This window comes from Esox lucius, chromosome 16, assembly GCF_011004845.1.
Source record: "Esox lucius isolate fEsoLuc1 chromosome 16, fEsoLuc1.pri, whole genome shotgun sequence".
NCBI classification, from domain to species: domain Eukaryota; kingdom Metazoa; phylum Chordata; class Actinopteri; order Esociformes; family Esocidae; genus Esox; species Esox lucius.
This window is the reverse complement of record NC_047584.1, coordinates 26,084,705-26,099,555: the sequence shown is the minus strand read 5'-3', so window position 1 is coordinate 26,099,555 and position 14,851 is coordinate 26,084,705. Positions and strand designations below refer to the sequence as shown.

Here is a 14,851-nt window from a genome sequence, read left to right as displayed (position 1 = left end):
CGGGTCTAATTCCCCGTAATCATTTATGACATTTGAGTTTATATTGGCATGTAACGACAGCTAAGCGGAGAGAGGGATTTGGCCTTGAATCAAAGGAAATGGGCCCGCTGCAACTTGACTAACCCCTCATCAGCATCCGCTGTACTCGTCTTTCCACGGGCTACACAAGATTGCCTTTATGCGATGTTTTTGCTACCCAGCGCCTAATAGCTACTTGTTGTGCTCTTCCTCTGCCGCAGTCTTCTTCGACTCTCACATGCGGAGGCATGGAGGTGTGTCGTGTGTGCCAAGAAACTCATCCAGCTCCGGTAAAATGAACATTTATTTACCTAGACTAGCACTCAGCCAATTCTTGTCATGGCTTTGGCATACTTCATTGTGATGATGGAAACATAACATGACGGTTGCATAACATGATAGTCTGCGATGACACCGCATCATTTGGACATAATCGCAATGTTGTTTTGCTGGATTTCTGTATCTGAATCAAAACCAATACTTTTCTTTATAGAAATATTTTTAAATTGGGAACCTATTTATTTTCTGCACCTGTACTTCTACGAATGATTAAAACATTATTGTCCCCCTGCAACAGAAATACGGTAAGCAATTTGTTGAATATCAAACTGAAATAAAATCAAAGAACTGAATTGCAATACATGTAGTGTTAGGAAAACTGCAATACATATCGCACTGGCACCTACATTTCTGGCAATTGCCAGTCCTGATACTTCTGATACATGTTTTTATCATTTAAAAATAACATGTGGTTACCTTTTATAAGTAGCCTAGATTTAGATCAAAACAAAAGAGCATGATTTGCTTTAAACGGCACACACAGATATAGCATTAACGACATGCGATGCTTTTTCTTTCTTGGTTGAGAGTTGAAAGGAGATTGACTGTCTCTAGGCAGTTTTTAATGAGAATTTGTACTGTGAATATACAAGTAAAGTCAAAATAATCCACATAATGAGATAACATACAGCTCTGATATCCATAGGCACCCCAAGACATATCCAAGACATTCCACCAAAGTTCTATTCAAAGTCCTCAGGTATAAAACACAGTAACATGGTATTTCATCTTAGGTTACTTAAGCAAATAGCAAGGTGATCTTTAAAAAATAAAACAAAACCTTTTGGCAAATCAAAGATTGTGAAGAGGCACACACACACACACACACACACACACACACACACACCTTTTTTTGTTTCGCCTATCAATATATGCGTTTTGTTATCGTTCGTGTTTTGTTTTTGCTTTGGGCACCAAGAAGACTAGATGCTGCATCTGCCAGAGCTAATGAGGATCCAAATAAACAAACATACATGAAGTAGGGTTAACTACCAGAGGACAGGAGCATTAAGCTATAGACTGAGCTTGTGGGTGCCAATAAACCACGCAACCCAACAGAAAACAGCAGAGTTCATCATCCGCAGAATGGGAGTAAACAACTTGGATTAGACCAGATTGTCTCTGCATGATGGGTCATTACTGCGTGAAGGGGATTTGACAAGACGTTGTGATTACAATAATCCTTCTGGAAAAAAAAACTGACTTCTTAAAAAAAACATTCAACGGGGGAACTGTGAAGCTTCTTTCTGATTAACACTTTATCTAAGTTGTTTTGAAGATATCAGTGCCTTCCGCGCGCTAAAATAAAATCTTCATGTACAGTTTGACATTAAGTGTTCCATATAGCTCCGTTAAATGACAAACATATCTGTGGTTCACATTTCACCGAGATGACTTAACGGAGCCTCCCCTTGGTAACAGAACTTCTCCTTCAGCATTTCAATATTCCACATTTGCCTTAAAACATAGGAATCATCAGGAATGAACAATCCCCATGAGGAAAGTTTAGGGGCTGTAACGTCAGCTTGGAGAATGCTGGTCTCCAGCGTTGCTGGTCTTGTCTTGCTGTGGGGGTTTATTCTCCCTGCCACCCACATTGTGAATAATGAGCTCCACAGATAGCAGGCAATGGAGCAACCCCCCTCAACCAATGAAAGTTAACAGCCATGTCCAGATCAGGTCCTTCCTGCTGGGACTGACCATCCCTGTTTCACACTCCCCTGCCACCCACAAACACACACACACACACACACACACACACACATAGACACTTCAGAAATAAAGTAGCAGGGTGGAAAATTAAAGTGATTAAAAATGGTAAGTAATTAATGCACACAGAGTTCAACATGAATAAAGACCATTCTGTAATTGGTATAAAGGAACACCAGAATACAAGTGAGAACAACTGGTCCAATCAATATTTGGTCAAATGGTCCAGTCATGTGAGAAGTACAACCTTTGGAAAGTTAGATTTTCTTAAGATACAAACACATTCATTGACTAAGGTAACCCCGGAACAAATCACTGAATAAAAAAAACGTAGAAACTATTTGTGAAAAGAAAACAAAAAACAGATGCATCCTAAAGCAGAAAATGTTATTACACCCCCACCTTTACCATAACATAAAGTGGCTAGAATTGGAATCAGGCGTACCAAAACAGGTGTAAATTATCAGAGTGTAACTATGGCGGGTCCAGTCTTCCACATTCAAAAATGAGGTGAGGTATGGTCTTAACCATTCTGGCTAATAACATCACCAGTGGTAACACACATCAGACCAATATCAAAAGACCCATCAGAGATACTCAGAAGAAGGATCGATGACCATGACCATCTACATAGGACAGGTGTTCAATATTTAGGCCCGGGAACTGATGAAAGCTGCTCAAAGAGGTTTCTAAGAATGCCATGGTAACATCAAGGATTCTACGGGCTTTATTAATATAACCCTAACCCAACTGTCAGAAAGAGACTGCACACACTTGGCATACATGGGACGTCAGGAAGGACGAAGACTCTGCTTTAAAAAAAGATTTGAGAAGATTTGCCAGATAACATCTGGGTAAAGACCAGAACTACTGGAACAATGTGCTCTGGACAGATGAGTCAAATGTGTAGTTGTTTGACGAAAATGAAACACTTCCTTTAAACCGAATAACCTCATGCCAACCGCAAAGCATAGAGGCAGTGGCATTACGGTTGGCTTTGCTGCCTCAGGACCTGGCCAACTTGCCATCACTGAGTCAACCATGAAATCCATTCTGTATTAGAGAATTGTTCAGGAGAACGTGAGGCCGTCTGTCAAAAAAGCAGAACCATAACATGGATATTGCAGTAGGAGAAAAATCCAAAACATGCAAGCAAAGCTACAACAGAATGGCTCAAAAAGAAGAAATGGAAGGTTATGGAATGGCCTTGTTAAAACTCAGATTTGAATCCAATCGAAATGCTAAGGGAGGTAGGGCATGCAAGAAAGCCATTGAACAGGACAGTTCAAGCAGAACTGTGAAGAAAGGTGGGGGAAAAAATCCTCCCAGCTGATGTAAGGGACCAATAGACAATTAGAGTAAATGGCTACAAACATTTATTTCAGCAGAAAAAGGGGCCAAAACCAGCTACTGAAACTAAGGGTGTAGTTACCTTTCCTACACAAATAAATGTTTACTAAATACAATCTCTTGGTGTCATTTGCTATATTAGGGAAATAGTGTTAGTGTTAGCTAGATTACATATCCATAAGTTAAAATATGTAAAAATTTAAAAGACAAACGTTCCAGAGGGTGAATGTACTGTTTCACATTGCTTTATGTCTGACCCTTCACTTACAGGAGTCCATTTTGATCTGCAGTCCAACTCTAAATAGAAATTCTGTGATTTTCACCCAGATGAGGAGGGTCCAGTCCATTCTGGCGGTGTGGTTTTAGGTGACTGGTGAGGACAGAGTCAGAGGTGTCAGTGACTGCTAAAATGTGCTTTGAAGTGTGTCCAAGCAGACCAAAGAGTCCCAGCCATGCCTGACCGTAAAACCATCCACACAGCACCTATTCCATCAGATCTTTTCACTGCACCTCAAAATATACTGCCTGCAGCTAAACACAAGATGACCACACAAAAACCTCAGTAAATTGCCATGACACACTCCTCAAGTGTGTAGCCAATGTAGTAATGTGAGATTTTCCCAGAACACACGCCATTATTGTATTTCTTAATGAGAATTAATGCAGACTGAGGACCAGGCCAGCACTACCACTTTTATTTTATTGGACTGATTGACCTAGAAAAACACTACTGTTGGGAATGGAAGATAAAAAGAAATTGCTGTGAGAAAACTAGTGGGTAAGAAGGAGGAGGGGTGACAGCAAGCTTTAAAATACACTTTCAAATGAGAGAGATGTATAGCTCTCCAGCGCTAGCTATTCAAACAAACTACACTGTAGCATTCTTCCCAAAATGTAAAGGTTTTGGTTGAGACATGTGTTACCCAAAAGATTTATATGAACAGGCTGTTTGTTCTTATTGCAGGAGTGTCTAGTTCTATTGGTATGACGGGTGAGCTAAAAGACACCTGGGGCATTTCAGATCCTTGAAGGACAAACACGACTCACTGCCATTAAATAGACGTCCTCCAGACAATGCTGCTTTACAAAGCTTCCGACTTGGCAAGCACTGAAAACCTTGGTGGGTTGGAGATGTGGCGGTCTGGGAAAACAGAGACGAGGCAAAGTTGTCAGTGGACTGTAGAGGGATGTTAGACTACAGATTAATGGATTACTTACGTTCAGCTTAGTGATGGGCTGAGCTTTCTAGTTCACGGAGAAATCCATCTCTCGGTCAACAAGTGAGCATGACATGGTTTTACATCTTCATTTGAAAGCTTGATTTTCTTCTTCACGGCCGCCTTTGGGCCAAAGCTCTACAATAACAGCTTTTTTTTTTTAAACTGATTGATGCATCATCATGCTACTTCACGCAATGCTTAAAAACAAAAGACCTAGGAGATTGTTGGCTTCAAAAGTGCCCTTTTTTTTACAAAGCTCTAAAGTTTCCATCCCAAAAAAATAATATTTCTGTGAAAATGTATACAATACTAACGTAGTGCGTGGGCAACAGTCAGCGTAGCTGTACTGCTGATAGTATAGCACAATCTGCCAGTAAGACTAATTAATCAACATCATCAACGAACCATTAAAGGCACACCTGTTTTCCATTATGCCCCAAGTCGTAATCAAAAATGTTCTTTGTTCATAGACCAAATTGAAAAATGGGAGATTGTATTGGCCAAGTATTGGAGAACATGGGTTGAAAACTGGGTGTATTCCAGTGTCTCTCCAGGCCAGTTTAACGGAGCATGGCACAAACAGGCCCTTTTCTTTTCACTCAAACAGAGGAGTTTGGGTAATGAAGTGCATTGCTTATTTGAAAACTGCCGTTTAGCTGCCTCAAGTCAATCCTAGCATTTGATTTGGAACCTGGGTCAAACCTTCGGTAAAGCAACCCCTGTTAATGTTAGCCATACGCCGCATGTGGAAAGACTTTTAGCTGCACCACACACACACACACACACACACACACACACACACACACACACACACACACACACACACACACACACACACACACACACACACACACACACACACACACACACACACACACACACACACACACACACACACACACACACACACACACACACACACACACACACACACACACACACACACACACACACACACACACACTTAGCTGGGAAAGTACTACTCCCTGTAGTTTGCAGACTTTCAGTGATTACCTCTTCTAATTTTCTCAAGTGGGACACCATCAAAGTGGAGTAAACCAAATGACAATAGCTCCAACAAACGCTGCCTGCTCTGTTCTGTCCTCATGGAATCCCCAGGCTGAATAGAGGCCGTCCTGGTGTTATGGCATGCTAATTACTCCCCGCTAGGGCCACCTCTCCCTGCGCCGGTGAGAGGGCAGGGGGGTTAATCACCATGACAATGAGGGGTGCTGGGAGTTCGGAGGCAACAGGGGCGACTCCAGACACTGCCTACGAAAAAGGCCTGGACAATGTTCTCCCGTCTCCCATGAAAACTAGGAGGCTTTGATTTCTTTAAACGGCCGACAGATGGACCGGGTCATAGCATCTTTGTCTAAATAATTAACGATTCTTTACCACACGTTGTCCACACAGCATCCTGACTCCAGCCTTGGATGGAAGGATGGATGCATAGACAGTGTGTCTCTCTGCCTCAGCCAGGCAGGTCCAGTGAGGGAGGGGAGGGTGTTGTTGTCTGTGTGTTAGTCTGTGAGCTTTTCATGAAGTTAGGAGTGGCTAATCATTCACACAGAGGCAATGTACAACGTGGGCCCATTTAGGGTGATTGTTGGAGCTGGCACAATGGCCCCTGAGCTTCAAGGCGATCGGAGAGAGCCAGAGAGACACACTCTGCAAACTCTCCACTCAATTATGCCGATGTGAAGTGTGCGGGCCTGTGTGCTACTCAAACACAGCCTTTTGCTCTAAGGCCAAAAGTGAGGCAGGGGTCAGCAATAAGTAGAGGGTGATTTTTTTCCTTTTGCCCCCCCCCCCCCAAAAAAAACCTTTATATTATTATTATTTTTTAATTATTTTGCGTTTGGTCTAAAAACACTCGTAACCATCAAGAATTTTGCTTAATTTAGTTTAGCTCAGTAAATTCTAGAATCCTCACCAAAAGAAGATAAAACTAACAGCATAACATTGTTGTTTTTTAAATACTTTCCTTTTGGACTTTGTTGGTCAATTTTGATTTTAAGAATACATCTTTACGTTTACGTTTTCAACTATCTGAATCTAGTTGCCTATGGCAGTATTATGATAGCTAATGTTACATTTTACTTTCAAATATGCATTCTCTTGTTTACACTAAGTACAGGCTAAACAAGTGTACACCACTGACAGGTTAAACAGACACACAAAGAGAGGGTGAACAAGTTCAAACTGACATGCTAGTTAGAGGCAAGAGAGCAAGATGTCCATTAAAGAATCTCTGGCATTTTCAGAGTTTCAGCAATGTAACTGGTTGATTATGAAAACCGTATGCTCTGCTTGGACTTGCAGCCAGAAAAAGCCTTTTCAAACATAAAACTCATGATGAATGACTGAGGAACGGCATGTGCCAAGAACTGATGTTGGCCATCACTATGGAAAGCAGAGATGTTTAGCTGTGTTATAGTGTAAACAATAGTGTCTCCTTTAAAAAAAAAAAAAAAGGCATATCACTACTTTAACACCCTGACAAGCTAATTAGGCATCGCCTAAAAAAATATCATCTGGAGCCAAGAAATATTTTCTTTGCATTTACATTTTCATCATTTAGCAGATACTCTCTCATACAGGATGAGTTTTGTTTGTGCTTTTACCAAAGCCCCCCAGCAATATTAGATGAGGTCCATTAATGTTTTGCCTTCCTGCACTCTTAAAAAAGCACTTCTAAATGGTGGAAGTATGATGTACTGATACTGCACATATGACCACATTGTATGAATTACATAAATATGTACTGCAGCTTAGATGAGGACCTGAATAACAAATGTTTCCCAAACCATTATCAATTAAATATAATCAGCATGGAATTGATTTGAATATCAAAGGGATTTATAAATATTTACATATCAAACATAAGGAGACTGTTTGCATGTGCGTGTGATTACAAGAAATTGATTGTAATTAATCTTCATAACAAATGCAATACTGGGAAGTCAGCAAATCCTCTTATGCTTTTTCACATTTCTCTGTTTCATATTATCCATGTAGTTATTTATAATCATGAAGGGGGTTCCTGAATGTCATTTGTAAATCATAACACACAAACTGTTGCCCAAATGTTGGTCAGATGGGCGTCTTTTAGCATTTCCAGGTGTATGATATATTCTACGACGGCAATGAAACAGTGTGAGACACATAAACCGACAACATTTTATAACGCTACAAGAAAACACAAAACAAACACAGTCTTGTGAAAGAAAAACCTTTACGAGTGTAAAAGATAAATTATTTACTTCCTGGATGGAATTCCGAAATTCAGTCTGAAATGGCATTTAATTTGCGTTAAAATGCACTACTTCAGAGTCACATGGGGAATATAAGGTGATCCAGTCTAACGAATTGGGTTCAGTTACCCAAGGTCTTTGAGCCCCACTGTCATCATCCCCATCCTCAACCTCCTCCTCAACCTTCTCCTCCTAGAATGCCCTAGGCTGAGCCTGTCCTCATTCTACAGTCTGCTTAGTGGGCTCAGCACCACCGCACGGGGCTTGTCAACAGCTCCCAGAGAAGCTGAGAGTACGTGTCAGCACCATCTTTTCAGAATGCCTGTCAACACCATCTTTGTATCAACCGTCTTCAGGATAGGGCAGAAAAATAATCAAAGACTTCAGGAAACACTGCACAAAATGGCCTACCATAACTCTAATGAACCAAAAGCCAAAGTTGTGGGGTTCAGCTCTAGTCTGTCAATAACGACTGATATAAAAGATGGAGAGTGTGTACGTAACAGTGATCATATTTCCAAATTGTTTACCCAGAAAGTCCGTAAAGTTTGGATATAATCAGGTACATCAGAATTGTTTAGAAGGTTTCCTGTTGACATATGAAGCTCAAGTGGTCAAGACTTACCTTGGAGCACTGTTTGTGATTCTGACACCACACCAAGGACCCGTTGTTCTGTAAAGAAAACGGAGAGAAGAGAAGTTACATTTTTGTTGTGACAAATTCAAAGCACATTGGAATTCAGTTTGTGAGGTAAACACAACGTATAAGACCACCTTAAAAAAAAAAACGAAAAACACTACGAGGCGTTATACATCCCTACATAGAACCTAAGGTAGCAAAGAGCTGGGCGGGAGAGGGAGGTGTCAAACCTCTGGTCAGTTTCAGTGTTATGCAGCAGAACGGTGACCCCAAACCTTTTTGGTCTGCGTTTACTCTTACAACAGCCATCCCAGAGGTCACACACAGGAACTGATGTCAGCACTCCCATGCAAACTGCAGACACCTCCAATTCCCCTGAATTGCTGTGGAAGTGCCACCTTCTGGGGCCCATGAAGTCAAACATTTGGTCCTAATTTGTGCCGGCTAAAGACAGAGTGTCTCCCTGTCATCTCGAAAAGTCTAAATGCCTGGTGCAAGTGGCCATTTCCTGAGGTCCAATGGAGCAAAGAACCACAAGCTATTCTCTGCAATTATGGTTAACTTGGACATTAAATGGAAGATAAATGATCACCCAGACAAATAGACCACCTGATTAATGCCCTGCGGGGCAAATATTGAGCTGCGGTTTGAGCTCGGAAGGCTCAGGTGCATGTGTTTTGAGTTTCAATTGTCCAAACAAGAGAAATTAAACCTTGTTAATAAAGGCAATGAGTATGAATTTCCCTCAGCAAACTTATGTTCAAATGAAAAGTAACAATTGGACATGAACCAGAGCTTTGTTCCTTACAATAATAAGACACCGCGTCAGGACTGAGTGACTAGCCAAACTTTAAGGGTTTGCGAACCGAAACGTCTGCTCAAGTTCAATGTCAAGTTCAAAGCCTTCTCAAACAATGTAATCCAGTGGAAATTCCCAGAGAGACCTCGGGAAATAACTTATCATTAAAGGCTTTAATTTGCCATCCAGTACCAGCAAGTGTTGTGCATTTGGTGTCAAGGATAACGGTCAGCCAGCTTCAAAGACTGGCATTGTGCATCAGGGAGACTAGAGCAGAGACTTCACTAAAGGTGCATTTCATAACATTCTCGTAAAAACGAAACCTAAAATAAAATACACGTCACTGCTGAAAAGAATGCAGGACTGGCTCGCATCATTTTTACCAAATAACGACTAAATTAGATTCAAATGGATATGGAAAACAGAATTTAGGTTTTACATTGCATGGAAAGCCCTGACACTGGGATACAGAACTTGAAGGCAGGCCACAGCAAAGTCCTGTATTCATGCATAATGTATTTTGATTGAAATGTGCTCTAAAAAAAAAAAATCAATTACATTTTGTAAATGTGTAAAACAAATCTAATTGTACTAAATATACCCAAAACAATCAAACTAAGTCAGAAGAACCTGGCAGTGCCACGGACTTTGAAAATAAAACCCTGGTATGTACACTCAGGGCGATCACTCAAGATAATTTATACAGATTGTCACGGCTCCAGACCGGCTCCTAAATCACAGGCCTGGCTTTTGACACCTTTCCTAACCCATCTGTCAGTGGCGACGGGCAGGGATCTGTGGAGGGCTAATTTTGCCCGGTGACAGCATCTCTGCAGGGACCGATGTGCTTCAGTGGGGACGTTGCCCCGCTGTCCAGGCTTGACCCCAGCATGTCGTGGACCAATGGGGGAATAATTATAGGTCAGAACTTCATCCGACAACTCACAGTGGCATACCTCAGCCGTCTCAACTTTACGCAGAGCCGCTCTCAAAAGGTCGATGAATGCGTTCCAAATCCAGACATTTACTGAAACAACTGAAAGAAAACGAATAACCTAGGTGCTCTGGGGGTCTAATTGCTGAGGTGACTAACAGAAAGTCCTGTGTCACTGGGGAAGTCATGCCAACACAAATGTATCCTAGACATGCATCTGTGTGAGGAGACAGAGCAGGTGGCCAGATGCATTGTCTAGACATCAGAGAAACGGGAGAGAAAAAAACCTACTCTGCCTTTGAGGACCACATTCCTTCATTAAAAACCAAAGACAGACATGTCTTGTTTGTCTATTTGGTTTTGAAGACATTGAGCGTTTGCTTTCAACATTCATCTGGTCAGAACGGTGCAGCTCTGGGCCAACACGATAGAACACAGTGTATATGAGAGATGAATGACAAGCTCATTTGGCCTGTTTTCAGCACTTATGAACATCAGTATGTATTTCAGGCAAATCACTGACATTGGTAATAGCCTGTCAAACCACTGTTTGGATAAAACATAGTCAAAAACATCTGCGTGCAGACAATACTTGTTTCTTTTCTTAATTTTCCAATGCCACTTCATTCAAAGTGAAGTGTGCTTTTTTTTCTCAAATGCAACTGGAACCTCAAGCAGAGACAGCTCAACAAGCAAGCAACCTGCCTCTAATGTCTCCCTGGACCAAAATAACGAAGAAACCATCCAGGTCCTGTCACCCACTGACTTGTTCAAATATAAATGCTCCAGATCTAAAGTTCAAAACGTTGTGCATTGAGCAAATCAATCAGTGTATTGACAGAGTGGGATTGTGACGGTTGGGTACTTCATAGTTCTACTATTCATCTTGAGGATAATCGAAAGTTAATGTAGCATCAGATTAAAATTATTAAGTTGTCGACGAATGTGTGCTGTTTATCTGAGGAGGAGGCATTTGAGGGTGTAACTGGCTGTAGTAGTAACTGGAAGCTGGGATTTACAGACAAGACTGTCATGCTTTAAAAGCTTTTACAGAGAGGTGAGGCTCAGCTACATAGACCTCTATTCATCCCCTGTCTTCACCAATGAAAAAGTCTACACATGGGACAAGCAGTGGCTGTGGTTTAATTCCACACCAACATATTTAATATCAAAAGGCAAAAACAAGAGGACATGGAAAATACACCTTCCCGTGTTTTTCTTTCCTCCACCATGAACACACGTCTCAAAGTGCAAAACCTTCACAGCCCCACTCATTGTGGGTATGAAGACGAATTTTTCAGATTTTTCTATTTTTATGAGTTTCAAATGTAATAACAAAACCACATGGACACACTTGTTTTTGGGCTTTATGGCCCTCGCATAAATAATCCACACCAACCCTGATGCTTTCAGAATGCTTAGGGAACAGAGGCCCCAGTTCACTCTTAATATTTTCAAATGTCCAGTGGCCATATTTATGACTGGGTGTTGCTCTCTCTGTCTATTTTCCAGGGTGACAACTCCCCCATATATGAAGTCAATGGTAATAAATACATCTGTATTTGTGAAGTACTTCCACAAATATAAATCCTAAATTGCCATAAATATAAAGACAAAAAAAGACCATGTCTTTTTCCACAGCTCTGTATCGGCACAGTATTTTCCTACAGCACTCAGTAACTCATTATCACAGGCAATTAAACCTATTACTTGGATCCAGATTCTGCCAAGTTCAAAGGAGGACTGAGTGTCAGATCGTACTGTTTTGAAGTGCCTGAATCATTTTCGGGTTTTAATTTCAATATGCAAAACAATCTAGTACAAAATAAAATGGCTCTTATACAATACACACAACAAAGAGTCTATTTTATATATTTGTTCTAACTTGAAAATCTAGTAACAGAACATTTTCCCTCAAGAGATAGAACTGAAAGGGTCCACGTCCATGAAACCGGAAGCCTTGGGTGTCTTGGTTTCCAGTATCAAATGACACCTAGCCATGAACGCGGTCGGAGTAGAATTAAGAGGTCTGCCGTCTCAATCACGCTGGGGGAAGTAACGCCTGCCGCCCAGCCGAGCCCCCATCTCTGCAATAAGATCCCAGCAGAGGATGCAGATTCACCTGTAGGTCTTCCAGTGCTGACTGGACATGTTCCAGGGTTTTGGCATCCATACATTAGAGCTTATCGCATTTAGCCAAAGTGGGCCTCTGATGATTAGCAGGAAGGTGACCTCACTGAGGGCAGCGTCAGCAGGCTAGTGTCCCCCTTAGGAGGTGTGACGCTGGCATTTTGCGGGCAGGGTTTAGGGCCACGGGCTGGGGCAAAGGTTGGTGGGGGTGGGGGTTGGGGGGGGTCTTGTGTTTTTGCAGCTGACCAGAACTCCTATTTCCACATGAAAGGACCTGCTGAGAACACAGTGCGTTCGACAGTCCTCAGAGTATCAACAACAATTGGCTTCTATTCTTGGAGCTTCAAGCTTGCTCAACCAGCCTCTTATCATCGAGCAAAAATGCTTCTCTTTTATGAACACTTCCTCCTCATTTCCTACCCTCAGAACACCTGAGATGAAACTGATACGGCTCTTCAGGCAATTACCCCACAATTAACTCTTTAGTACTACTGAGTTGATCAATTCCACCTAATTCTCATAGTTTCTAGTCAAAAGGGTGGCAGATTATAGGGCATCAAAATTAAAGGTTGTTGAAACTCTTTAAACCATGTTATGTTAACTTAACTAGACTCAGTGGTTGAATAAAGCTGATAAAACACAAATGTTTCCTAAAATAAGATCAACTAACGTAACGGAAAGGACAGGAGAGGGAGACAAAGCACTTAAATGATCCATGAGCATTAATAAAAATCTTCCAACATTGATTCCGCAAACACAGCAATTAATGATAACACACAATAGGGAGTGAAAGTACTGAATTCATTCTAGCAAATGCAAATATTCTTTTGGGTTCCACCCAACATTTGGGTGAAAGAGACTTGGGGAATCATTGCGAGTCCCTTTCACAGGGTCCTGGGAGAGGAGAGTGTGTCCAGTGGAGGGTGAAGAAAACATCTCTGACAACACACACCAAATCATCCAGAGGACCAGACTCATTTCACAGAAAATCACTTCTTCCAACACAAACAAGACAAACATGGGGACACATAAGGTGATAATCAATGGTAGGTCATCATTGTGATATGCTATTTTCTGGATCATTGTTAAGTTAATTGAGTGGTAAGTGATATGTGAAAAGATAAAACAAGTAATTTCTGACAGATGTCTAAAACAACAAATTCTGCCCACAAATCCCACCACAACTTTTTTTAACCTCAGAATCAAGAACAGCATTTATATTTTGTACTATGGTGATTGAATGAATGAATGAGTTAATTGAAACGGGTTTCAGATTATCAAAATAACAAATTAAGAATGTCCTTGCATTATAATGGTAAGCTCCTACAACATGTCACCAGAATGAATCAATTCTACAGCAAAGCAAAACTAAAAACCAATAGGGTCATCAGCAGCCAGCCCTTTTAAGACACTTTCCATGAGACTTTTGGAATGGGCACACAAGGCCTTCAGAAGTCTGTTCTGTGTCATGGAATGTCCAGATATCTTAAAAGTGAATTTTATTCAACTTTATTTATGCCACATTTTGTAATGGACCTAATCCAGTAATCCATTATTCATAGTCACATTGTATGGGGGTGTGTTGTGACACCCAACACACACAAACCACAAACACACAACACACAAATAATTATTTAAAACATTAAATAAATGTAATATTTGTATTATTAGCAGCTCATATAATGCTAAAAAGTTGAAGAGCCTGTGATCAACACGCGCCTACCTGAGAGTGCTTAAAAAAAGCAGAGATGCGAGTGATGTGCAGGCTGAGACATCTTGAGGCGCATCTAGCCACGGTAAATGCTGCCAGTGAAGGAAAGAGTCATCCTGCTTGCTCCTGGCAGCGATGGTTCCATGGGTGGACAATACTATAATCCATAGACACATGGTCACAACATACAGTTTACGCTCCTGGGCAACATCGTTCCACGTTAGGTGCCGCTTTTTATCCGTTCACTGAATCGGGCTACACTGCGTGTTGACTCTGCTGGAGAAACTAAAGAAACTTCAATTATACACATGGGAGGAGCCAGAACCGCGTGCGCACTGTGATTGGCGGGTACCGTGGTGATTGGCGAATACTGCGGATCCCTCGTAGCAGGTAGATGTTGTAGACTCAGCATTTAAAGCTTTGGGAAATTCTGTACTATTTTTTTTGTAGATGATTGAAATTACTTTGTGCAAAAAAATCACTAAATGATATTGCTACATAAAATGTTGATGTAATGCCACATAATGTGTAGTTAAACCTTCAAACCTCAGAGCATTTCACGCACTAGGCAACTTTTCCCTGTGGACCAAATACTGGGCAACCATGTTAATCATTCAATATTACAAGATTCCCAAACTGTAAATGGCTCATCATCAACATAAGCAGCTCATTGAATATGAAGCTCCGCATTAAGTGCGCAGCGGATGGCGGCATGTCTTCAACATACTGCCACCTACTGATGA

General features: G+C 41.3%; 1 protein-coding gene across 1 annotated transcript in view; it reads right to left on the bottom strand.

The window, feature by feature from the left end:
• LOC105016455 (anosmin-1) overlaps window positions 1-14,392 on the bottom strand; it is a 40,838-nt gene extending 26,446 nt beyond the window's left edge. Inside the window, 4 exon segments of the mRNA XM_013137727.4 lie at window positions 8,520-8,567; window positions 14,121-14,189; window positions 14,191-14,211; window positions 14,213-14,392. Of these exon segments, the coding sequence (XP_012993181.3) occupies window positions 8,520-8,567; window positions 14,121-14,189; window positions 14,191-14,211; window positions 14,213-14,284 (210 nt within the window). The 5' untranslated portion in view covers window positions 14,285-14,392.
• Window positions 14,393-14,851: the final 459 nt, after the last annotated feature.